The sequence below is a fragment of the Durio zibethinus genome, chromosome 23, assembly GCF_047325235.1.
Source record: "Durio zibethinus cultivar Kanyao isolate XHJ-2024 chromosome 23, ASM4732523v1, whole genome shotgun sequence".
Taxonomy (NCBI): Eukaryota; Viridiplantae; Streptophyta; class Magnoliopsida; order Malvales; family Malvaceae; genus Durio; species Durio zibethinus.
Window position 1 is genome coordinate 6,274,683 of NC_143184.1, and position 25,317 is coordinate 6,299,999.

Below are 25,317 nucleotides of genomic sequence, written 5' to 3' on the forward strand. Positions count from 1 at the left end.
ATTTCAACAAGAGATTTGCATGGACTCAAAATAAAGCTTTATAGTTTTATCACATTTAGATCATTATTTTGTAACTTTGCGTTACTTTATTTTTATTTTAAATCAAAATAAATATAAGTAAGAAAAATTATAACCAAATGGACAAAAAAATTAAGAGTTTTATGTAGTTTGATATTTATAAGTAAGATACATGCTTCAATATTTTAGGTAATTTGAAGACAATTTGGGTGAAATTGTTGTGTGATTGATGTTTAGCTTTTATTTTCTATGACCATTTAGGTTAAGCAAAGTATAGTTGAGAAAATTTTTCTAAAGTTTTTCAAAAGAAAAAACTTTTAAATTAAAAATAAGAAAAGAAAAAAAAAAGATTGTAAAATTTTTAATTTGTTAGTTTTGACATTTTGCTAACCTTATCCAAACATTTATTTTTATGCAACAGGCAGATTCCCATTACCCAAGAAGATTATCTCAAAATATCATAATAATACTACTATAGGATAAAATCATTTATTAATATTTTATTTTTTGTTTAAAATTATTAAACTTTGAATACATAAAATTAAAAAATTTATCAATAAATTATAATAAATTATATGATTGTTGATAATAATTTATTTTCTATGTGGGTTATTTTTTTTATTTTTATTTTGATAAAAAAACCTTTTTAGGAGATAAATTCTAAAAAACTTTTAAATCATGTCTTTTTTGTTTTCTGTTTCCGAGAAATTGATGATACATACACACACCATATGAAAAGGGAAAAATAAGCAAAAAGAGCCTTGTAAGCAAGAAAAGTAAAAGGGGGGCAAAGCAAAGTGAAAAAATGAAGAAAAAGAAAAACTAAAAAAGAAGGTTTAGATTAAAAAGAGGAAGAAAAAAAATTGATGGAGGCGCATAAAACCCGACAAGGTCGGGGCCCAACTCATCACTACAAACACCAGCATGACCACCGCCATACCCCAACGCCTTCCCAATCTAGCCTTTCCTTTTTCTTCTTTATTACAAGTTGTTCCAATTATTTCCGTTCTTTTCCAGTTTCCCAATACCCACCAAACTGAACACCCTCTCAAAATCCCCGTCTTTGTTCCCTTGCTTTGCTTTTTGCCTATTTCTCTCTGCCTGCAAAGTTACAAACTTTTACTTCTAATTAATCTCTTCTCTTTCTCTAAACTTGTAAAGTTTGAAACTTTTGTTCAACCCAGGAGGTTTAATTTTCAATGCAAGGAGGTGTTATTATTGGTGGTGGTGGTGGTTCTGAAAGTGGGTCAATGTCTACAGTATCAAGGGAGGACAACATGGTGGTTTCCTCAGAAGATTCTTCCTGCCCAGATGAGTCTGAGTTGGAGTTGGGTCTTGGCTTGAGCCTTGGTGGTGCTAGTGTTAAAGGTGGTGGTTTTAAGATGCATCAAATTTCGAGGGGTGGTCAATATGCTAGGATTTTGACTGCTAAGGATTTCCCTTCCCTGGTTCCTGCAACTGCTTCTTCATCTCCTTCTCCATCGTCTCCATCATCTTCTTCTTCATCAAGTAAAGCTAATGTCACAGCTGGAACCAAGAGGACCGCTGATTCTGTGGCTGCTGCTAATGGCTCTAGGTATGCTCTAGCTTTAGCCTGATTTGTGATTCCATGTAATTACGTTATTAGGTACCTGCCATGAATTTTATGTCTTGCTTATTTCTTTGGATTTAATTGGTATTTTTTTTTTCTGAATTTTACGTCCTGAACTCTCATCAAGTACAAAACTTTGGTACAATAACTACAAGATCAGAAGAAAGAGAATTAAGAAAGGAAAGAAAACTAGAATCCTCCGATTAGGCACAAAAGTAAACATGGTAGGAAGTTGAAGTACTTATGTCGTCAGTAGACTACAATCACAAAGATATTTCTTGCATGATTAGTTGTTCGGAAAGGGGTTGCCAAGGGAGACAACTTTATTGTTAGGTTGTTGAGGATTAGGTATGGATTTGGAATGCTTCTACTCTCGTTAAGATGGGTCTTGTTAGCAGCAAACAAACTATTTAGTGCTTCTGCTTATTTTCAAGATATAAATGCTGATAGGAACATCTGTCCTGATCTTACGTTCCAAATTAAATATATGTTTCTGTTTGATTGTTAATATTAATAATTAACTTTGTATCAGATGATTGGTTATCTTTCCCAGTATCTTATATTTGATCAAATTCCAGAGTGCTTGAACCAAGTCTGAAGTAGCAAACCTGCCCCAACCAAAAAGAGGGAAGTTCTTTGGGTCAAAAAGGACATGATACCAGGAACTAATAACGTGCCAGTTTATATGGAAACCTGTATATGTGGTGCCTTATGAACTAGGCTCCATCTGAGTCAAGGCACAATCCATGCCATCTAGACAGTTTAATGTGTACAATATTCTTTGTTACCTTTTTGGTACCACATGAGCAGCTGATAACTTTTATATCTGTTAACATACTATTGAGTTGTGGTGCTTGGCTGTAACTTATTTATTGGCAGCTTTTGAACCTTTTCTTGACATCTGTTATTTTTCCTTGAATTTCAAGCTGTCAAGTCGTGGGTTGGCCTCCTATAAGAGCTTATAGAATGAATAGCATGGTTAACCAAGCAAAAGCGCTAGCAACTGAAGGATTTAACTCAACAGCAGAGAACCATAAAAATGAGAAGGGTACCATTGACAGCTATCATAACAGTGGAAATCCTAGGCTCAGAAAATCCCTGTTTGTGAAGGTGAATATGGATGGAATTCCAATTGGAAGGAAGGTTGATCTGAATGCCCATGAATCCTATGAAAAGTTGGCAAAAACTTTGGAAGATATGTTTCTCAAAACCACCCCAAGTGTTAATCCAGTAGGTGAGGTTTCCTAGCTTATTTTGTTTTGATTTTCAAAAGATGAATTAAGTGCCCATTTAAGTACTGATTGTACGGACGCTCTCAGCTATATGATGACCATGTCTTAACTGATATATGGAATTTAACCAAAATGATTGTGTATGTCACTGCATATGCAATATGCAAAACTAGAATGTGGACATGAGTTGTCATGCCAAGCAAATTTGACAAGCATTCCTTTGTGTTTTCTAATGCATCGTGTCAAAAATATGAAATATTAGACTGGGAACTTTTAGACCTTTCAAAGTGAAGAAATGTTAAACGTAATGGGATTATAGGAGGAGCTGTGATGGAAAAGTAAGGAATGTACTGATTCAAAAAAGATGAAAGACTATGTTTTCTCTTTGGTGATTGTGGAGGCATGTTTCTCTTTTATGAATGTTGTCATGATTTTTGTGATTAGGATCAAGGGCACTGGAGCATGGTATAATGAACGAAATAACAAGATCTTCAAAACTGCTGGATGGATCATCTGATTTTGTGCTGACTTACAAGGACAAGGAAGGTGACTGGATGCTTGTTGGAGATGTTCCTTGGGAGTACGTATAATTTTAATTATACATGTCACTTTACATTTTAATTTTTTCTATGGTCTTGCTCACATGACATTTTTAAAATGAACTCCTGTTTTTATTGCCTGAACTGAAAGCCAAAATTTAGGTCCTCAAAGAGTTTCACTGTGTTTGTATGCATAAATTTTTTTTTAAACTATCAAAGTGTGCATTCTCTTTTAAGCCCTATATTTAGTTGCATTTATAAGATGTGTGTTGTGATTATTAATAAAGTTTTTGGACGTTAACTGTCAATTAATTCAGAATAGAGTTGGGGAGAGTTAAAGGAAAAGCTTAAAATCTTCATACATGCACTTTTCCTCTAGCGCCCCTGAAGTTAACGTATTCACTTGAAGAATTGCTGTATACATCTTGGTGGTCATCTTATCTGGTTGCAAGGGAGGGCTTCAGTTAGGTACACCATAATATGTGCTAAGTGTGAATAACATGCTTTGTGTGTTTGCGTCTGTTTTATATATAGAAGGAAGGGCGTTGACTTAGAACTTCATGACAATAAAGTGAACAACTTTAAGAGGCTAAAGCTAAACTTATTTGCGGAGTTTTAAAGAACTAGATGTAGAGAAGATGCATTATGTGGATCGAAAGCTGTCTTCTGTTAACACATTGTTTATGTTCTCTGGTTTGATTCAGGATGTTCCTTAGTTCCGTGAAGAGGCTTAGAATCATGAGGGCATCTGAGGCTACTGGATTAGGTATGCATATTCACATTCTCTTCTGAACTTGTTTATGTTGCTTTTCCATTCATATCTAAGGTTATTTTAATTCATAATTTACAGCTCCAAGATTACAAGAAAGGAACCAGAGACAAAGAAGCAAACCCATCTAGAATATCATTCTCTCAACCCCACCATAAGATGAATAGGGCATGCTAGCAACATACAAAGCATAAAAAGAAATACAGATAGCTAAAGCATTTTGACAACGTTTGAACCTCTGTGGCTCTCTGATTGTTTCCTGCTGCTGTATCATTTCTTTACATGTTTTCTTTCAATCTCAGTTACAGTCTTGAGGAATAGTCACCATACTTTTTGAAAGGCACAGTTTTCCATGTAATATATGCGAAAATTACCTCGTAAATGCTTTTTTTTTTTTTTGTTGTTGTAAATAAGAGAGCCATTTTACTGTATTTTTTAATTTTGGAATGTCAGAATGAGAGTGGTTTTCCTTATCAATGGCAAGTTTGTTTTTTTGTCCTTTTAACTTTGCACTTTTTGTTTTCTGTTAGCATATTCTTAATTTTGCCGTACTGTGAATTTCATCTATGGCATGCCATAAGAACTATGCTAGCTGGGAGCATGATTGAGATATACATATACAACTATTGGATCAAATAGTGCAGTCCTCTTTTGTATCTTAGATGAAGATTTGTATGCCATGATAGTTCGTCTATTTAAAGTGGTTTCTGAATGGTTTTTGAAGATAATCTCAAGAACTCCGCTGAAAAAGGGTCAATTCTTACCGGTATTGGCCATTGTGTCATCTTAAGAACGAGGAAAGTTCCTATGAAAAAATTTCAGACCTGTTATTGTTTGGCTTGTGCAGAATTTATAGTAGCAAAGATCTGTAGATCTGTACCATTACAAATACATTGACAATGAGAATTAACAATTTCAGGTACAATGGATTTGTGACTTATATGACACTGACTTCCCTGAAAGTGAACTTTATTTGCAGGAGAAATCCAGCTTGATATACCTGTTAACTTTCTAGACAACAATATGAAACCGGTGATTACAAGTATTAACAAATACAATGCTACATACAAATAAGAATATAATTTTGCAAAAAAAAGGGCCTGAAAGGGAACATGATATTTTGTTCCTACACGAGGCCATTTACATGTGATGTTCTAAAGACTGGCTTCTCTTTTGCGGATGCATTCCGTCATTATTGCTACTGCTTTTCCTCCGAGGCTTTGCCTCATCAAGCATCATAGTCACATCCCTCATGGTTGGTCTGTCCTTGGGGAGCTTGGCTGTGCAAAGAAGTGCTATCCTAGCAACTAAGAGCATCTCTTCTTGAATATGATTACTGTTTCCTAAATTGGGATCTAATGCCTCTTCTAATGCTTGGTTGTCTCCGATCTTTCTCCTAATCCATTCAACAATGTCTACAGATTCTCCAAACTCGGGATCTAAAGGCCGCTTTCCAGTTAGAAGTTCCAGTAAAACCACCCCAAAGCTGTAAATGTCAATCTTTTCGTCGACCTTCAAGGTGTAACCATACTCTGTCACAGAATCATTAAGAAAATAACATGAGCCCCAATAAGTAAACGCGCATTATCATATAAACACAGAATCAAGTCCATTGAAGTGAGATGTTAATTGGTAACTTACCAGGGGCTTTGTACCCGTAAGACCCAGCCACCATTGAGACTGTGTCATTCTTTCTGACCATCATCCTTTCCAAACCAAAATCAGCGATTCTTGCCTCAAGATTTGAATCAAGCAGTATGTTATTTGACTTGATGTCTCTGAGTATAACAGGTGGATGGCAATCATGGTGAAGATAAGCAAGCCCTTGTGCTACTCCGAGTGCTATGTTATACCGCGAACCCCAATCTACCGGCAACCTACCTGCCTGTTTGCCATGCAAGGCTTCTCCTAAGCTACCATTTTGCATAAACTCATATACTACCATCATGCTGGTATCATTATGAAGAAATCCTACCGAACTATATTCCGATGCCTTAGCTTCCTAGAAGATTCACCTCTCCAACAAAATCCCCACTGTTTCCCATCTCGATATCAGCTCCTGATCTCCGCAACTTTTTAACTGCCACAACTGCATTCGACTGTGGCATCTCAGCCTTATACACAACCCCGGTGGCTCCCATTCCAACCACGTTTGATTCTTTAATACAGGCTAGGATGTCAGCAGCTGTGAAACCAATTCTTTGGAATGCCATTAATCTCCATGGCCATTCTCCATTGCCTGCTTCAAACGTTTCTTCAAAGCAACCACCATTTGAATACCACTTTTTATATAGCAATCGCGCATCGATAAGTAAGATTCCAGCTGCTCAATGAACCACCCAGCAACAATATGCATTGCTCGCAAACTTCTCTGTCTTGATGAAGTTTGTGAATATTGGTTACACGGAGGGAGAACACCACCGCAGAGACCAGCATTGCCCACGAAGTCATCTGGATTGATTGTTCTTAGCACACCATTTGCGGGAACTGGACCCTCTAATTTGTTATATGAAACATTGAGCATTTCTAAAGCTGGGGAAGTTCCAAAATTTTCAGGTATCCCACCTGTTAGCGAGTTGTTAGATAAATCAAGAACAGCCAAAGTGGGCATCATAGCAAGTGATTTCGGAATATCAATTGGTTAGTCCTCAGATTCTAAGTAACTAATTTCTCACATGAAGCAATGCTAGCTGGAATGCTTCCTGTAAAATGGTTTGTTGAGAGATCAAGAAGCGAAAGTGAAGGGCAGTCCTGAAATTGATCTGGGATTTCACCAACCAAGTTATTGCTTGAGGCAATAAATGTTTGCAGACTCGGGATGAAAAGAATGGTAGAAGGGAGAGAAGATCGAAGGTGATTACTAGAAAGGTCGATAAATTAGAGTGATGTAGAAGAAGCAATATCATCCGGGATTTCCCCAATGAGACTGTTATTTGCCAATTCTAACCTCTGAAGCCTCCCAAGTTTACCAAGGCAACTGGAATTGTCCCGGATAGAAGATTATTCTGCATTCGAACACGAACAAGTGACAGACAATTTGATAAGCTGACTGGCACTGGACCTGAGAAAGCATTGTTGAATACTATGAGCTTGGTCAGATTGCCTCCATTGCACACGGGAGCCGGGATTTCACCAGAGAACGAATTGGACGATATGTCCAACCACTGCAGTGGTGAATTCTTGCCAAGATCAATCGGGAGTGGGCCTGACAAGGAATTGTTCCACAACTCAAGCACCTGCAATTGTGTCAAACCTCCAAATCCAGCGGGAACTGAGCCTGATAACTGATTGGACATTAAGTTTAAGAGTTGTAAGTTCTTAAGCTCGGCAATCTCAGCAGGAATTTCTCCAGATAAACTATTATCAGACAAATCCAGCAGCTGCAACGAAGTGATGTTGCCAATTGATGGTGGAATCTTGCCTTCAAAATTGTTCTTGTACAAGAAAACTGTTTCTAGTAGCTTGAGCCTCCCTAGCTCAGCAGGAATCTCGCCACTAAGATTGCTAACTGCCAAATCAAGGTACCTTAGACTAGAGAGATTACCAAACTCAACCGGTATTCCACCTTCAAATTCATTGTAGCCCAGAATTATAGTCTCCAGTGATGAAAGCTGGCCGAGCTCTTCTGGTATCTGGCCAGTGAGATTATTTCCAGAAAGGCCAAGAAATTTCAACTTCTGCAAGTTCTTGAAAGACTTTGGAACTGAACCCTGGAAGAAACTTCCTCTCAGGTCTAGAGTCTCCAAAGAAGTTGCATTGCCAAGATCCTCAGGGAGAGCTCCTGAGAAATTGTTGCTGGAAGCATTCAGTAAAGTTAGTCCTAAAGCCCTTCCAAATCCCACAGGAAAGCTTCCGGTGAAGAAATTCTGGCTCACATCAATGCTGTTGAGTGATGTGAGATAGGATAAAGATTTTGGCAAAGTCGAAGACAGTTCGTTGCAGCACAAGTTGAGAGAACTAAGGCTTTTCAGCTGTTGGATATCATCTGAAATTCGTCCAGTGAGATTCATATGGGAGAGATCAAGCTTTTCAACCGCCCCTTCAGAATTGCACCGTACTCCAGTCCAGTTACAGTGAACTGAATACTTCAGAGCCATATTGTCCGGTAATTTCCAATCGTGAAGGCTATTCAGTGGATCAATAAGACTGGTCTTTATCGATAGTAAAGCCGATAATTCCTCATTCAAGTTGTTTATTTCAGCCACCCTGGCAAGACCAAAACAAGAACCAATGCAGTAGCAGAAGAACAACAAGAAGAAATGGATTTTCAGCTGCATATTGTTCTTCATAACCGCCATCAATTTCTTAGTAGATCATTTTCACATTCAGGAACTACTAGCAGGGAAAAGTTGGGGCAGACTGGGCTGGTTAGCATGGAGCAAACATGTACTTCTGATTGAACTTCGATGAGAAGTGATAGGAAAGAAGACTGGTTGATGTATAAGTGTTGGTATATAAATATTAAAGAAATTGTGATTAGTTTAATTTTTAGAGAGCTCGTGAGATCTTGGGTTCTGCAACAGCTGTTAATCAGCAAGTAATGAAGGGGCAGCTTTTGGACTTATTGGAAGTTTCTCCGAATTAAACATGGGGAAAGAATGTGTTTCTTTCTTCTATTTGATAGTCAACTCAAGCCACTAACCATAGATATTTCATCTCATATATCTTATCTGTCAAGAAAATTACTGCTGAATACAAGATTCAACCGTTAAGACATCACGTATCCAATGCATTCTCGGTAAAACCGCATTTTCTCTGCTCAACTGGAGAATTTTAAGCATTTTATTAATTGATCAAAATTTTGAAGGACAATTGTCTGTCAAAAGCTTCTTTCAGTACGTTAATAAATGAAAAGCTGCATATGCTCAAATCATTTCAAGCGAAGGTGAAGGGTAGGGTAACTTCTAAGTATGAAAAGGATTTAGGAATCATGATATTGATGTACATGTAACTGCATCCATCAAAAAACCAAAATTTTGATAGTGGGAATTTCTACTTAACCGTTTTAATAGTCAAAAACAGTTCCTTCACTTTCATGTGATTAAGCTCTGATAAATCCAAAGAAAAACCTCAATAATGGTAAGCCCTTAGTTGAGCTAACAATCCACATTGTTTTTGGGGTTATTTTAAAGACATGCAATCAACCCCATCATGTCCAAATAAATTGAACAGTGAGTAGGTTAGTTATTTATTATGATTGAAAAAGGAGGAATCTTTCCATGTTATGGGCTAACTAAAACATAGAAAGCAAGACAAAATTAAAAATACCCAAGTTTTTGTTTTTGCATTTTTATTCTTTTTTTTTTAAATTTTGTTTATATAATCTTCTTTTAACACCCACAATGTTGATCTAGGCATTGACAACCAATGAAAAATCAAATTTACCCTTCCTTAATCAAAAGTAACAATATTTGACCAAGTGATGATCATCTCAAATTAAAGTGTTAAAGCACCTTAAAATCATAGATTTAATCCTTGATTAATGTAATCTAAAATGTTCTAAAAAAGAAGTTTATTACCTAGTATGGTAATGGGAAAACTTTTGGATCCAATTAAAGGCAATAGGAGTATTCTCCTCTTTCTTTTTTTTTTTTCATTTTATGATGAAAAGGAAAAAAGAGATTATTGGAGAGAAATATGCATGTGGACAGATTTGTCCTTTTGGAAAGAGGGAAGCTCTCGATTGCATTATTAAAGAAAAAGAATGTGCAATCAACAAACACCAAAAGATATGGTAAAGAAAAGAAAAGGAGCAAAAGAAAATGGGAAGTAAGTGATGCACAACATCCTCAATCATGGTCTGAGAGAGTCCAGTCCACCAGCTGCCACTTTTCTTCTTGAGATTAAAAAACCCATTAAAAAGCACTCATCCCCCACATGCCAACATGTGGGATGATTCTTTTTTTTCCTATTATTAGTGAATGCGGAAGTAGATATGGATGCCATGTGAACCAGCAAGCAGCTGCAGAAGCTTCCTTAAGGAGTAAAAAGTATTTCCTTCCTTCCCTATTATTAGAGAGAAAATTGAGAGTATGTTCCCTATTATTAGAGAGAAAATTGAGAGTATGTTGAATTATATGTTGTAGCATATAATAATAAGTATAATTCATGAATATAAATGTTGAATGAAATGCAAGTTTGCAAGGAAAGAGTACTTGGGAATTTACGAGGAAATGAAAGCTGACGTGCAACTCACATGGAAACTACACGTCTACACTCAAAACCAGCCTGCGACAGATGGAATTAGATTGGAGAGGAAAAGCATGGCTCAGACGATTCATGTTTGTGATTAGACATGTGGCACATGCTTCACAAATTAAACTACTTACAAATCTTATTTGGTCTTCGGGTAGCACATTTTATTGAAAATTTAAAAGCTGTCTGTCGAAATGAGAGTGGTTTTAACTTTTTTTTAAATTGTCTGTTCAATGGGTCTAGTCCAAGTGTCACGGGTCGAGACTTAAGCTTCGAATTCGTGCGGTTCTGGGACCCGAACATTCACCCTTCCGGCGTCCCAGATCAGCTTTCTCGCCACAGTTCACACCCTTGTGAGGTATTGTCCGTTTTGGCCCCCTTGGCCTCACGGTTTTATCCTATAAAAGGCGCCTCACAAGGTGGAGATGGTGTGAACCTTTTTATATCCCAGGGACCCTCCTATTATGTTCGATGTGGGATTCAGGACTCCCCCTTAGGTCCGTGACATTCTCCCGCACCCAACCTCGTGACGCCCTCGTCACGGAGGCCGGCCACCCTGCCTACCTCCCTCGAGGTGCTCGGCGTGGATCGAACGGTTTAGGGCTGGCTCTGATACCACTTGTCACGGGTCGAGACTTAAGCTCCGAACCCGCGCGACTTCGGGACCCGGGCATTCACCCTTCCGGCGTCCCAGATCAGCCTTCTCGTCACAGTTCACACCCTTGTGAGGTATTGTCCGCTCTGGCCCCCTTGGCCTCACGGTTTTGTCCTATAAAAAGTGTCTCACAAGACGGAGATGGTGTGAACCCTTTTATACCCCAGGGACCCTCCTATTATGTTCGATGTGGGATTCAGGACTCCCCCTTAGGTCCGTGACATTCTCCCGCACCTAACCTCGTGACGCCCTCGTCACGGAGGCCGGCCACCCTGCCTACCTCCCTCGAGGTGCTCGACGTGGATCGAACGGTTTAGGGCTGGCTCTGATACCACTTGTCACGGGTCGAGACTCAAGCTCCGAACCCGCGCGGCTCCAGGACCCGGGCATTCACCCTTCCGACGTCCCAGATCAACCTTCTCGCCACAGTTCACACCCTTGTGAGGTATTGTCCGCTCTGGCCCCCTTGATCTCACGGTTTTGTCCTATAAAAGGCACCTCACAAGACGGAGATGGTGTGAACCCTTTTATACCCCAGGACCCTCCTATTATGTTCGATGTGAGATTCAGGACTCCCTTTTAGATCCGTGACACAAGCACCCTTTTGGGTTAAGTCAGAGCCTGTGGCGGCTCCTCAATTGCTTGGTGCCAAATTTTGACGTGGAAATGGAGACTTGTGGAGCTTGCAAGAAAATCCCTTGGCATCATCATTCAGTTCTAGTATAAACTCTCTGAGTCTGGCTTCCATTTGATCTAAGGAAGTCTATCCACTCAGTCCACCACTCGAATTTCAAGGGTACCATTGCTTCTGGGTTTAGCCTGGTTGGTTTGTTGCCATTGCCGAGTCAAAAATATGCAGATACAATTGCAAAGTGGAAAAGCGCATATAACTCAAACCTCTCTGCTGTAGAAAGTGTTTCTTTTTCTCCAATGGAAGCTTTACATGCCAGAGGCTGAATAGTAAAAGCTGTTGTACCCTTTAATGATTTGGATTTCTTGCTTTGTCGACGTTATAAGATACATATAATATATACATTCAATAATTTATGTATAAAAATATGAACTAGTCGGAAGAATTTGAGAAACACTTGACACTAAATATGCAAACGAACCACAAAAAGAACTGATAGCATAATAAATCATTCATTCCCGTTGACTGTTGTAAAGGAAATTTATCTTGATATTACAGCAAATTTGAAACTATTTTTGCTTAGATGCAACCCAAAAGACAACTGAAAATGGAGCTAGAGGCGAAAACATTCCACAACCAACTTATTCAGTAACTACACAATTGTACATGTGATAGCAGGCTCTATATTTCTGTATGGCAGTCCCTAAAGAAAGAAAAAAAGAATCAGGGCTGACCTGTGGCCCTTGAGAAAAATTAGCCACAATTGAGATTATATATATCCAACAGTAAAATTGCTTCCCTTGATTACCACCAGAAGCAGAGAGAGGGTTTTATGATTATGAACCCAGAAAAAATGCATGTATCTCATCCCAACTAGAGACTGTATATAAAGTGCCAGAAAGCTTTGTCCAATTAGAAGCGCCAACTTCAACCACTTCTCTTTGTTTGGCTACCAAACCAGGGAACAATGGCATGAAAGAAACGCCAAACTGTTCTCCCAATTTTCTCAGGGTGGGACTTGATCCCATCACGATACCTATGTCTGCTTCAAGCAAGCAGAGCAAGTCACCAACTGAACCTCCAATATAAACCGTCAAATGATGGCAATCTTTATCTCTATTGTTTAATATGTCATTGAATGCTTGAAGCTTTTCCAGGGGAGACTCTAACTTCCTAATGATCTCTCCTGTGGTGATGGACTCTTCACAAGCTAACTCGTTGGAGTGTACATTCAGAGCTTTTAGATCCCCTGCTAAGTGAAATGGGAGGAGGTAAAAAGCATTAATTTCAAACAATAATTATTTTAACAACAGGTTGTCTTTGTAATGAACAATCCTAATTCTTAACTGTTATAGATAGCAAGGAAGCAAAATAAATAATCAGCACACTTCAGGTATAATTCCTGATAAATGATATTGCATTACATGCTACAACATCCAAATACCCAACCTGGCTCTTAATAGAAATTTCTCTAAAAATTGGGTGGAGAACACATCTAGTCGTCCTTTATGTTATGTCTAGACTCTGGATCTTTTATCCACATCTTCAACCTAATATCAAGTTCTAATTTATTGGGGATGTGTGTGTCTGTGTGTCTGTAAATATATCAAATAATAGCATGGCTTGACTGTATTCCAGGGTACCTGACAAAAAAGCTGAACGAATAAGATCCCCACACCAACAATAAGAAAGAATATGTACAGCAGTGGTGAGATTTTCAGCTTTCATGATTTTCTGAAAAAACCCTTTACAACCATCTTGAAGGATCAGACATTGGCCAGCCCTTTTTATGTCCTCTTGGTTTAAACCCTTAAGTACTCCTGACTGAACCACTCTTGAATTTGCCTTCTTCTCAAAATCTGCAAATTGCACTAGGGCTTTACACAGATCTTCATAACTGAAACTTTTCGCTGCACAAATAGGGAACATGAAAGGATTACTTTAGCAATATCAAAAGCATTAAGTCATTAATAATTCTCGCCACAACCATTTCTAGACTAACAAGGTATAGAAATCAAGAAGACTGCGAATCCTTTATCAAACCTGTCTCAGTTGGTGTGATGCTTTCTACACACTGTACAAACTCTTCACAATACTGGGTAGAAAGAGCATTCCATGTGCTCCTCAAATCAGCTGATGACATCCGAGTAAGTTGGGTTTCAGATGCATCAGGGTCAGCCTTCTGCATTGTTACGATTGCAATCTCCGCTAAAATAGCGGAGGAATCAAAAGCAGTGCAAGTCAAGTCAAAGTCACAAAATATGGTGAGTTGGCCACCCGCAGCATGGTCTATTGTCTGAGACAAAGGGACCACTGCTTCCTGTATAATTGGTTGAGAAGAGAAAAAATCTACTTCCAGTCTCATAGATTGATGGTAGAGCCTTTCTATGACATCCAACTCTTCGCCTGTCAAAGATATGCTTAGTGTATCCAGCAACTCTTCAATTCGAAAAGCATAAGCCTGAAATCAGAATCAAGCAAAGTGAACTTGTTTTCCTAACAACCCAAACAAGTATTCGTATTCAATCAGCAAAAGTATCAATAAGAAACCACAGAAGAAAATTAGTAATCAATAATATGATGAACCTCAAAATTTTGAGAGCAATAATGATCAATCCACTTCTTGTAAATGTGGCTGCTATCATTAGGATCTAGAAGAAGTTGGATCTCTTTATTTATAAAGGCAAAGAGCCTCATGCAAGGTGCAATAGCGCCAAGTGTATAAGCAGCAACTTTTGTCTTCTCAAAAGGGGTTGCAATTTTACCAGGAACTTTTTCTCCTTCAATTCTACCTGAGGCTGTTGCCAACAAAAAATCTGTATACTTGACTGTAGCATTTGTTGAGGTGCTCTCTTCTGGGAGTTCAAAGCCCCATTCCTGCAGTACAGGTCTTCATCAGAATAGATACCCTAAGCACCAACACTATGCACAAGAAATGAAGAAAGAAGAAACAGACATTGCAGTTACATATCTGTCTAGTCCAAATGGTTACTAGGCTAAACAAGAATAAGCCAGTTCAAAATCTACTCTTAAATTACTAAATCCTACATTGAAGGATCTCAGCTGAGGCAGTGTGGAATTTAGATAGAGGATTATTATCTTAGACTCCGGTTATAGAGTTCACAAACTCCACAAGCAAAAAAAAAAAGAAAAATCCACGAACAAATTTCTATGCTCGCAACATGTCCATTAAACTATAAATAAGGAAGACAAAATTGAATTAATCATGTTTACATATATAATTAAAGAAAATGATGCCATGATCAAACCCACTTACTTCACTGATGTATAAGGTAATATAATCTATTAATCTTTAAGGAAGTTACAAATTGGCCTTCAATGACATATGGCTAATATGGCAGGTTACCATAAGGTAGCATCAAACACAACTAATAAACCTGAAAAACCTCCCTTGGCATCGGCTTTGAATTTTTTTAAAAAAATTATATAAAAAAAATTAACAATCAATTGGAGAGAAATAAAGTGTTTGTTTATCACGAACACTGATATGTTATTTATCCCTTTTTTTTTTTTTTTTCTATTTCAAATCCAATGGAAATAGAAATAATGATCATAAGCTGCTGTGCTAATTATAAGGATCATAATTTTAAAAAATGATTACGTTTATAATGCCTATTTGTTTATTTATTTTGAGAATATGATGTCTATTTATTTTGACAAAAAAAAAAAAAGAAATTATAAAAATACTGATAAAGAAGAGAAAAATATAGCATACTCGGACATTAGAGTCGTGTGATTTAAGATTGTCCTGAACATGTTTCCTTAAGTTCCGTATTGCCTTCTTGTCTTCCTCATCATCCGCACATTCCTCCGCTAATTTATACCTGAAAATTCCCAAATAAACAAATAATTTGTAAAAAAAAAAATCTGAAAATATTTAGCGTATTGATTAAGCTTTTTGCAAATCGGAAAAGACTGATTTGAAGGATTCTCACGCGTGAGCAAAGGCATGGAGTAAATGAACATGTTGAGAGATATAGTGTTGAAAAGAGTCGGCGTTTAAATTGCCGGCGGCTAAGCAAACGAAGAAAGGAGTGTAATTAACAAAAACCGATTCGCTCCTAAATTTTTTCCATAACTTCATCGCTATTCCTCCTTCAACATCCATCCCTCCCATTTCTTCGATGGAATACGGATGATCGGATCGGAAGAGATGGTTTCAAAGTAAAGATTGGAAGACGCAGATGTTTCAAAGATTTCGACTGACTAACAAATGGAAACTCAAAAAATTTGAAAAGAGAGAGTTGGCGAATTGATTAATTTATACGTTTGATTTTCTTTTTTTTTTTAATCTGAAAGAGCGAAAATAGGAGAATTTGATTAGCGGCCGGCGGTCAACGGGAAGAAAACATGGAGTTCTCGTGAGAGAGAAGAGACAGAGTCTGATCTGTTTTTCCCCTTTTTTTTTTTTTTTTCTATGTTCTTTTTTCTCTCTCTTTCTAGCACTGTGCTTCCTTGGAAGGAACGGAAGAGGTAAAGTGTGCCACGTCCACAATTTTTAATGACACGTAGGATAAATTTTGGTTCCATCCAGCCTTGAAAATGAAGAAGAAATGTAGGGTCCATCATCCATCCCGGTCTCCGTCTGTCCGTGTTGGAAATTTGTGGCTTAAATCTTTTTACTTTTGATAGATTTTTGTGAGTTGTTTGTTTGCTATATTAACAACACCGACTCACCAAAAATTTACTTATTAATGAATTAAATTAATGGATATACCTTTTATAAAAAAATTCATAGAGTAAAATTTAAATTTCAAATATATTAGATATTATTTTTTAAAAATATTTGTATAAATTAATTAAATTAAAATTTGAATTTAAAAAACATAGCTCTTTAATCATCTTATAGAACTCAAATTTTTTTCTTTCTTCATTTGTTAAAAGCATATACATGAATTTAGAAATGTTACAAAGCAAAGTCCAAGTCATATAAAGCATGGGTCAAAAAATAGCAGCAATAGAGGGGAACTTGTAACTATCAACAATAATAAGCTTTACTTCCTTTTAGGCTTTAGCCTTTCACTTTCATTAGAAGTTACAGCCCATTTTAGGGATTCAAAGTCATATTACTTGGCGACGCAGCAAACCTTGGCCGTTCGAATTACAAATTAGCGGTCAAGAAAAATCAAAACATGGCAGAATTAGCGTACTGGCAGGGTATTTTTTTTTCTTTTTCTTTCCGTCAAACACGGTCTTATTTAGGTGGTTTCTTGTATTTGCAAGAATTGGACACGAAAGACTTAGAATTCTTCTTTTTGGTTTTTTTTTTCTTTGAGAATTGGCATCGTTAAGCATAAATACTAATTAATTTCGGTCCTAAAAGAAAAATATCTGAAGTATTACTTAAAAAGCTTTTTTTTTTTAATTTTCATTTTATTTTCTTTAGAAATTGCTTGCAAGTGATCCAAATGGTCCATTGTCTACTAATATGTTTGACCCTAGTTTTGTAGCCAACGGCCTAACCCTATGCCAAGGCAAGAGAAAAGAAAGAAAAAGGATAGCGGAGGCTTTAACTTATGGAATGAGATTCCTCATAGTGGGTTGGATATGACTGAAAGAAGATGAGGAAAAGGAAAAAAGAAAGATCATTATTGCATCTTTTTCTTAATTAATGAGCTAAATTAAAAATAAAAAAGAAAAAAATAATTAGTAGAAATGCATTAACTTTTGGAATTTGTTATATATATATGCATATATTATAAATTTATAATTATAATTTCATTTTTAATATACTTTAAAAACGTATGTAACATGTGTATAAAATAATTTTTCGACTTTTAAATTTATTTTATATTAATATTATTCTTCTATTGTATATGTGTAAGACATTAATTTTCATTTGCATTATTACGTACTTAAGATAAGGTGTATGAAACACATGTTCATGCATTTTTTTTGAGCTTCACGACTTATAAAAAATCTTGGATTGCGTGGTTATGCCGACAACGAAAAATAAAATGTAGTGGTCATCAAGTGCACAATCAAAACTTGTTGCAATCTTTATTCCGAGAAAAGAAAAAAAACTTGTTGCAATCTACTTTAACTTGTACATAAACATGAAGAATGTGACAGTGACACAGGAAGTTAATCAGAGGGTGGACAGGACAATTGGGTAGGCAGGTTGGATAATAGTATATAGTGATTTGTGATTGATTTGAGTTCATGCTTGATTAATATTTTTTTCGTCTCAAAAAATTATTTAGATAATATTAATTTTTACGAAAATTAAAAGAAAATTTTAATTTTAGTATATTTAATATTAAAATTAAAATTTTTTATAAAATAAAAAAATCATAAAAAATTTTAAAAATATATAAAAAAATTTAAATATTTAAAAATATATATAATTTTGGGAGAAAAAAAAGACAGAGGCAGTAGATATTAACATGGTTGATATGGTTCAAGATAAAATGTTTTCGCATGAAACACGCTGTCCTATGTCTAGAGAATTCCAGGGACACGAAGGATCAAGCTGTCATATGAAGTAGTTGTCTGCGCCAAACAACACTCTGCCTTGTTGAGATTGAACTGTTTCAGCCATTGTATACGTTTCTCACTTCAAAATATCAATAGGCTTCAAATCTTAGTATCCGACTCCCATGTGTAATTGAACTTTGTTCTTGAGCCAGCCCAGTGGCTGAGAGGCTTTGCTTTGTTTTTTGTCGCATATGAAAAATGGGCTTTATTGATTAATGCCCAAACCCTGACACATTGATTTTCAATAGTTGGCTAGGCTCTGGCGTTGTGATGTTTTTCTTTCCAGGGTCTGCATGGCACGACACGACACGACACAACACCAATGGGAAAATCCTTTCTCCCTTTTTTTTATTAATTTTGTAAAGATTCGTACTTAATTTATAAAATATTATTTATTTTAATTTAAAAATTTTATGATTTTATTTTATAAAAAAAATTTATAAGTTTAAGATTAAATTTTTACTTATATATTATAGCAGTAGATTTAGAATTAAACTTCTACTTATATATTATAATAAAATTTCAAATTATCTCGATATGAGATTGAGATATCATAAATTCTTTTATTAAAGCTTAATGCTCTTATCAAGATTATTTTGATAAGAGATTGGAGGTGTCACAAACTCTCCCATTAAAACTTGACCTATCTGTCAAGCACAACATAAAATTTAGGATTAAGCTTCTACTTATATATTATAATAGCAGGTTTAAGATTAAACTTCTATTTATATATTATAGCAGAATCTCAAATTATTTTAATGTGAGATTGAAGTGTTACAAACTTTTCCATTAAAACTTAACATCTCTATCAAGATTATATTAACATAAGATTAGAGTGTCATAAATTCTCTTATTAAAGCTTAATATATCTGTTAAATCTAACACAAAACACGCACAAATTGCACAAAACATACACAAATTATAAGATCACACAAGACGTTAAAATTTTAGAAGTAGCTCCCATCATGTAGTACTTAACTTCGGATGTGACTCCCATCGTGTAGCATTTAATTTCTGTCCGACTGGTAACCGCTCTGATACCATATCGTGCAACACTTAGCTTTGGATGTAACTTCCATTGTGTAACACTTAACTTTCGTTTGACTGGTAACCGCTTTGATCTAAACATGTTAGATATTATCTGTTTTGATCCAAAAATCTCATGATTTTATCGTACAAAAGTCATTTCATAAATTTGGGTTTATATTTCAACTTATATATCATAGTAGATTCACAAAATCTCTTAATATAAGATTAGGGTGTCACAAATTCTCCCGTTAAAATTTGATATCTCTGTCAAACTTAATATAAAGTACACAGAAATGTTGGACCAGCCTAATACAAACTACACACAAATCATAAAATCGCATCAAATGTTAGAATTTTGTGATCCTAGATGTGAAAAAAAAAAACTTATTTTTTAAAATTTTATTTTTTAACCCATATTTTATCATAATTAAAAAATTAACCTAATAGAACTTTTATTTACAATAAAAGTATTTTATTAACATGCTTTTTTAATATATTGGTACTTTTATTTGGGTGTTATTTTTTTAGAAAAAGTAATTAGAGATTTGAGAAAAACTAACCTGAAAAAATAAAAAAAGAAAGAAAAAGGACAAATCAATTTTAAAAATCTCTGATTTAAATAAGATTTTGCTTAAAACTTTTAGAATTTTCATATTTTGAACAAATTTTTACAAATTTCAAACTAAATTTTTGTATTTTTCATTTTTAAAATTATTTCGATGATTTTTTTGTGACAATCGAATGAAATTGTGAGTACCAATAAAAAGATCTTTATAATGATATGTGTGGTACTTCAATTAGTCCTTAAATATATATATATATATTTATATTTATATATAAAGGATTAATTTATTGTTGGTTCCTCATATTTTTCTCTATCAGTTACAATTTGATGCATTCTTCGAGTGAATTACTATTTTTAAATCTCTTTTGCTAGTCATTTTGATTTAACAATTTATTTGTTATATGATGTGTATGAAATATGTTTCCAACAACATTTACAAATGGTAACATTCTTTGCCAAACTAATAGAATTGAAGCTTGGAAAGATCTATGGTTGATTGTGAAAATGACAAGTAGGCTAATTGCAAATTGACTCGGTGTTTACTCATGTTCAGAATAAGAAAGTGGTTTTTGTGTCGCGAGGGACGGATATTTAGACTTATTATTAAGCTTTTAATTGTTTAATTCCTTTTAGGGATATAGGATGTGAGATTCTTAAACACGCTTAGTAGCTTGCTGGTAATAAGTAGTAGAAGCTGTATTTCCATGGAGTTTAATGTATAAGTGTGATTCGGGTAGTGTCTTTTTAATTTTTTGCAGGAATACCATCTTGGGTTGTTCACATGAGCGTGAATTCGCCATTCAAGGGGCAATCTTTACATGTGGCTCGTCGAGGGCTATCTCTAACAAGATGGAATTGTAAGAAATGTGGACCCATAACAATGATGGTCAAACCAAAAATTCAGTTCATTCAAGGAACTGATGAACAGACAATACCAGGTGTAAGGTTAACTAAGTCAAGAGATGGTGCAAATGGTGTTGCTGTATTCAGATTTGATCAACCGTCTGTTTTTGACTCGTCAGGTGAAGTTGGTGAAATCACTGGTTTTTACATGATTGATGGGGAAGGAGTCCTTCAGTCAGTTGAAGTGAATGCCAAATTTGTAAATGGAAAGCCTGCGGGAATTGAATCTAAGTATAAAATGCGATATCCTTGAGAGTGGGACAGGTTCATGAGATTCATGGAGCCATATTCCAATGAAAACCACTTGCAGTCCATCAAAAAAATGAGGCAATGTATATCCTTCTCCTGTCTTTCTCTTCACTTCCATCGGTTTCCTCATTTTAGTTATGAAATTTTGTTTAAGTACAACTTGACGTCTCATATAGGTTTTATGCAGATGCCTTACATTGGGTTAGATCCCGATCTAGGTTTCAGGCAAATACTTTTCGCTTCCTTCTTCCCAACAAAGTTTTGCATTTTCCTTTTTCACTCAAATTGTATGCTTCATTTTCTTGCGTGCCAAGATGACTGCTAGTTCCTTTGATTACTTTGATTATGTTATTGAATGTTGATATCTGGGAAAAAAATGTTTTGAGGGTCAGTGAACTAATTTGCTGTTGTTAGATTAACTGCATGTCTAGCAGCTCAGTCAGGCATTTCATAACAATTTCTTTTCGTCTACATTGATTGACAGATTTACTTGTTCTCCATAAATGTGGAAATAATAGCCGCAAATGCATATGGATGTCTGTAAGTGACTACAGTTCTTGAGATATGAATGTTCACTAATTGGCTACACAGGAAATTAAAATGATATGGAACATGTTTAGCAAGTAACAAAGAGTTTAATAGTCCAATTGTACGTTTTACAATCGCAGTTATTATAGTTGCTTCACTCTTCATTTTGATGATGAAGAGGCTTTTGCCAATATTTTTTTAATTTCTGCGCAATTAAACTTGGCATATGCTCAACTAAAATATTGATAAAGCATAATTCAATGAGAAATTAAAGCAAGAACTAGTAGGTGCTAAGCTGCTACTACTTCCAAGTGACTGAAATAGGACTTCGAACCCTGTAGAAGTTATTGTGAGCATTCACCCATGTCAATTGCCCTTCTGCAAAGCTTGTCCTCTTTGTTTCTGTTTTCTTCCTTGATGTTACCCATATTCTGTAGCTCAAACTTTGATTGATATGCTTGAACATTAACCTTTGAGGTTTGATTCTCACCAAGACTCCCTCAGGAGCCTTCACTTCCACTGTATATATAGAATTAGGACTTCCCACATTCGTCAGTCGCCTTGTGATCATCCTACTCTCAATTCCATGCTTGAAAGCTACAGATATGGAGGGGTAATTGAGGCTGAAACCCCTGTTCATCTGTAAAATCTCACTGCAACTCACGTTCCTGTGTGTGATTGTAAAAATATCTGATCTTGTGTATCCACGGGTGCAAAGATGAATGACATATTCATCTGGCATGATATCGTATATCAATCCTGGATCGATGGCCCTATCAGGGTTTACATGTCCAACTCCAATAGCAAAAATAGCAGCCTGTTTGTTTCCATCCATTATTGGTTTTCCCCTATGGTCATTTGCATCAGCAGATGTCATTATTGCAGATTTAATAGCTGCTGGGGTCCATGCTGGGTGTGCTGAGTGAATCAGAGCTGCAATTCCACTGACATGAGGACATGCCATGGAAGTTCCGGACATGACAGTGAAATTAACTCTTCTAGCATCTTCTGGAAGACCAGTGGGACCTAAATTTTGAGGCCAAGCAGCAATGATATTAACCCCTGGAGCAATCACGTCGGGTTTTAGGATTGAAGGATCATATAAATTGGGCCCTCTGGCTGAAAACTGTGCTACGGCAGGTGCTTTTGACCTCCCAATAACAGTTCCACCAAATATGATTCGAGCTCTAGGACGACTGGTAGTGTTCATGTAAGCCTTTAGACGTACTGCCTCCGCATAACCAATCTCAGTTGCTGGCAAGACATGAGTATCAACTGAGTCTTCCTCGAGGTTTATCTCTGTATTTGCTAATATCATGGCAGCACCACCGGCTTCTTTTACAGCTACACCTTTTTCTGCCCTTCCATTGACACCTCTTTCACAAACAACCATTTTGCCTCGTACTTTTGCCCTTGGGAGAGACCCTCTGAAGCAAAATTCACTTCCGCTGTTCCCACCAGTAACGTAGATCAGTTCAAGTTCCTTTTCGGCGCTTGGTAAATTGTTCCCTGGGAACATACACTCTCCATAAAGGAATTCTCCATTACCCATCCGAACTATGGCTGGAAACTTCCGGTCAAGTGTGCTAGCACCAATGGTAGCAATCCAAGGAGCTATGTTTGCAACTGAGCTTTGAATTGGGCCATTGTTTCCTGCAGCACAGATTACTGATATTCCATGCTCGACTGCTCGAAAACTGCCGATGGCTATGTTATCATCAAAAAGTGGCAATGGGAAGCCACCTAGAGAGAGTGAAAGCACATCAACTCCATCTGCAATTGCAACATCCATAGCAGCTAGGATATCTGAGCTGTAACAGCCATTGAACCAGCAAACTTTGTACACAGCAATGTGGGCTCCGGGGGCCATTCCACGGGCCACACCAGCAGCATTACCAAGCACGCTTGCCATTGGAACAGAAACTCCTCCAGCTGTGGATGATGTATGAGTTCCATGTCCGGAGGAATCCCTTGGTGATATATACTCTTCAATCATGTTGGCTGATGGTGACGCTGAGGAAACATGATGACCTTTTATAAAGAATCTTGCACCAATGAGTTTCCGGTTACAATTCGTGGCATTGAAACTTTGTCCTTCTTGGCAAATCCCTCTCCATTTCTTGGGCACAGGTGGCATTCCATGATCATTGAAACTAGGACTCTCTGGCCAAGCTCCTGTGTCAAGCACCCCAATGATTGTTCCACGACCGAATCCAGATTTAATCCAAGCACCATCTCTAGTGGAACTAAGTCCCAAGAACTTGTAAGAGTAAGTTGTGTGAACCTGAAGCAACCGGTCAGGTCTGATTGCAACAACATCAGGCAAACTCCGCAATGACACTAGCTCAGTTTCACTCAGCTGAGCTGCAAAACCTTCCATGGCAGAACCATAAGAGTAGAGAAGACGAGAAGAAGGGTCTTCCTCGGAGGAAAGAGTTTGTTCAAGAAATGAAAGATGCCATTGAAGTTTGGTAGGAAACAATGAGCTGCTTACACCTTGTGGATGCAACTGAACTATGTAAGTCTGAAGAGTGTTTGCATGGACGGAAACTGAGTAGAGTAAAAGAGTTGACAAGAAAAACTGTATTTTGGCTTCCATGGAGAAGTTGAGACAATGATACTTGGAATCCGATGAAGGATGTTGCAGAGGAACGCGGGGTTATTTGAAGCTCGTGGTTTGCGACGCACGTTTGAACTCTGGGTAACAATATGAAACTCGTGAAATATAAGAGCTCTTCATCACGAGGATCCTTTGTTCTGGCAAGAAGAGAGGGCTCTGGGTTTCTTTAGGGAGCTGAAGGCCCAGCTCTCGGCCTCACGAGATGTTATGCGTGATTTTAATACATTTACATATGTAAGCATTAGATTCCAAAACCATCAATCATTTCAACTCTCTTCAACATCATTCCCTCAGTATGTTAGCCTTCTTGAATGACAAAATATTAAAGAGATGGAGTGAGAAAGTTTAAGTTATCGAAGATAATCGCCATTAAATGCCAGCTCAAGTGCATTAATGCAGACGCCTTCAATGGCTCCCTCCCTTTTGCCCAGGAGTTCTTGACTTCTTATATCCCTGGTCTTTATTTCTTTTTTTTTTTTTTTTGGGTGGTTCATTACTATCCTTCTAAATTCTAACTTCTAACTAAGAACCAGTAAAATACACAATTTTGGATTCTTGACGTGAAAAAAAAAAGGGAAAAAAACATAATGCCAAGTAAGTGACAGAGCAACGTGCCGCGTTGACATAAGAAAGCAGAAACGTGGTTTGTGAATTCATCAGTTGAAGTAACAGGGAGGTTCAGCCGTATGCTGTCAGCTTTCGATATCGACAGTTGAATCACAGCTTAAACCCACATTTTTTTTTTCTTTTCAATTCTTTCCACGGGAAGCTCAAGTGAACCTTCATGGATGCAAGCAAGCAAACTCTTATTTCAGCAAAAGAAAAAGGCCTCTAAGCAAGTCCAAGGTTTGGGGAAAATGTGCAAGATTCTGGCTCCATTTGTTTGTTCATCTAACGCCATCCAGATCAGACCTGGTTGCATTTTTATGTTCTTCCTTCGGGTTAATGAAATTCAATTAGCAGAAAAAAAAAGTAATGGTAGGCTTTAAACGCTTAACAAGCCTCAGAATTTCAAAATCAGACAAAACACAAGGTCATGGTAATAACCATCTGATGAATGCTAGCTGTTACAAAGCAAGGTGCCCTACACAGTGGAATCTCAAACTTAAAAATATTGACTATGGACGGTGCACAATCTCCATGAGAAGGGAGAAAAATATTGGAAGTTGATCCTGATTTTCTTGATGTATTTCAACAGATTAAAGGTTAAAAAATACTACTATTTACGACAATTAAAAAACATGTAGCAAAAGGAATTCAATAAAATGGTTCGAAGTACATAAAAGCTGATTCCC

At 36.7% G+C, this 25,317-nt stretch overlaps 2 protein-coding genes and 3 pseudogenes across 4 annotated transcripts; 2 read left to right on the forward strand and 3 right to left on the reverse strand.

Moving 5' to 3' along the window:
- Nucleotides 1-777: 777 nt before the first annotated feature.
- LOC111314347 (auxin-responsive protein IAA11-like) lies at nt 778-4,648 on the forward strand. 2 transcript variants are annotated; one of them, XR_016332337.1, is made up of 6 exons: nt 778-1,594; nt 2,536-2,843; nt 3,286-3,421; nt 3,698-3,848; nt 4,085-4,146; nt 4,231-4,648. XR_016332337.1 is itself a non-coding variant. In XM_089752157.1 (5 exons), exons 1-5 carry the CDS (start codon nt 1,218-1,220, stop codon nt 4,278-4,280), a joined length of 933 nt encoding a protein of 310 aa, XP_089608283.1. In that variant the 5' UTR covers nt 784-1,217; the 3' UTR covers nt 4,281-4,648. The 2 variants fall into 2 exon arrangements, 1 of the variants encoding a protein (XP_089608283.1); XM_089752157.1 differs by lacking the exon at nt 3,698-3,848 and having other exon boundaries at nt 784-1,594.
- Nucleotides 4,649-5,036: 388 nt separating this feature from the next.
- Nucleotides 5,037-8,447, reverse strand: LOC111314348 (uncharacterized; annotated as a pseudogene). Its single transcript, XR_016332336.1, has 2 exons — nt 5,791-8,447; nt 5,037-5,681 (listed from the first exon to the last, which is right to left on the reverse strand). The product of XR_016332336.1 is annotated as an uncharacterized LOC111314348 (transcript).
- A 3,676-nt stretch (nt 8,448-12,123) lies between these two features.
- Nucleotides 12,124-16,098, reverse strand: LOC111314349 (bifunctional TH2 protein, mitochondrial-like). Its single transcript, XM_022915611.2, has 6 exons — nt 15,587-16,098; nt 15,367-15,475; nt 14,217-14,507; nt 13,674-14,091; nt 13,274-13,540; nt 12,124-12,879 (listed from the first exon to the last, which is right to left on the reverse strand). The coding sequence occupies exons 1-6, from the start codon at nt 15,766-15,768 to the stop codon at nt 12,467-12,469; spliced, it is 1,680 nt and encodes a 559-aa protein (XP_022771346.2). The 5' UTR covers nt 15,769-16,098; the 3' UTR covers nt 12,124-12,466.
- A 4,167-nt stretch (nt 16,099-20,265) lies between these two features.
- On the forward strand, nt 20,266-21,460 carry LOC111313093 (photosystem II reaction center PSB28 protein, chloroplastic pseudogene; annotated as a pseudogene).
- Nucleotides 21,461-21,532: 72 nt separating this feature from the next.
- Nucleotides 21,533-25,242, reverse strand: LOC111314350 (subtilisin-like protease SBT1.2 pseudogene; annotated as a pseudogene).
- Nucleotides 25,243-25,317: the final 75 nt, after the last annotated feature.

Excerpts from the sequence above, each read along its gene's own strand:
- LOC111314347 (XM_089752157.1), top strand. The coding sequence starts at position 1,218 with ATGCAAGGAGGTGTTATTATTGGTGGTGGTGGTGGTTCTGAAAGTGGG. Across the intron at positions 1,595-2,535 it reads GCTGCTGCTAATGGCTCTAG|CTGTCAAGTCGTGGGTTGGC; the intron begins GTATGCTCTAGC and ends TTGAATTTCAAG. Across the intron at positions 3,422-4,084 it reads GTTGGAGATGTTCCTTGGGA|GATGTTCCTTAGTTCCGTGA; the intron begins GTACGTATAATT and ends GGTTTGATTCAG.
- LOC111314349 (XM_022915611.2), bottom strand. The coding sequence starts at position 15,768 with ATGGGAGGGATGGATGTTGAAGGAGGAATAGCGATGAAGTTATGGAAA. Across the intron at positions 14,508-15,366 it reads CACACGACTCTAATGTCCGA|GAATGGGGCTTTGAACTCCC; the intron begins GTATGCTATATT and ends CCTGTACTGCAG. Across the intron at positions 14,092-14,216 it reads ATTGCTCTCAAAATTTTGAG|GCTTATGCTTTTCGAATTGA; the intron begins GTTCATCATATT and ends TTCTGATTTCAG.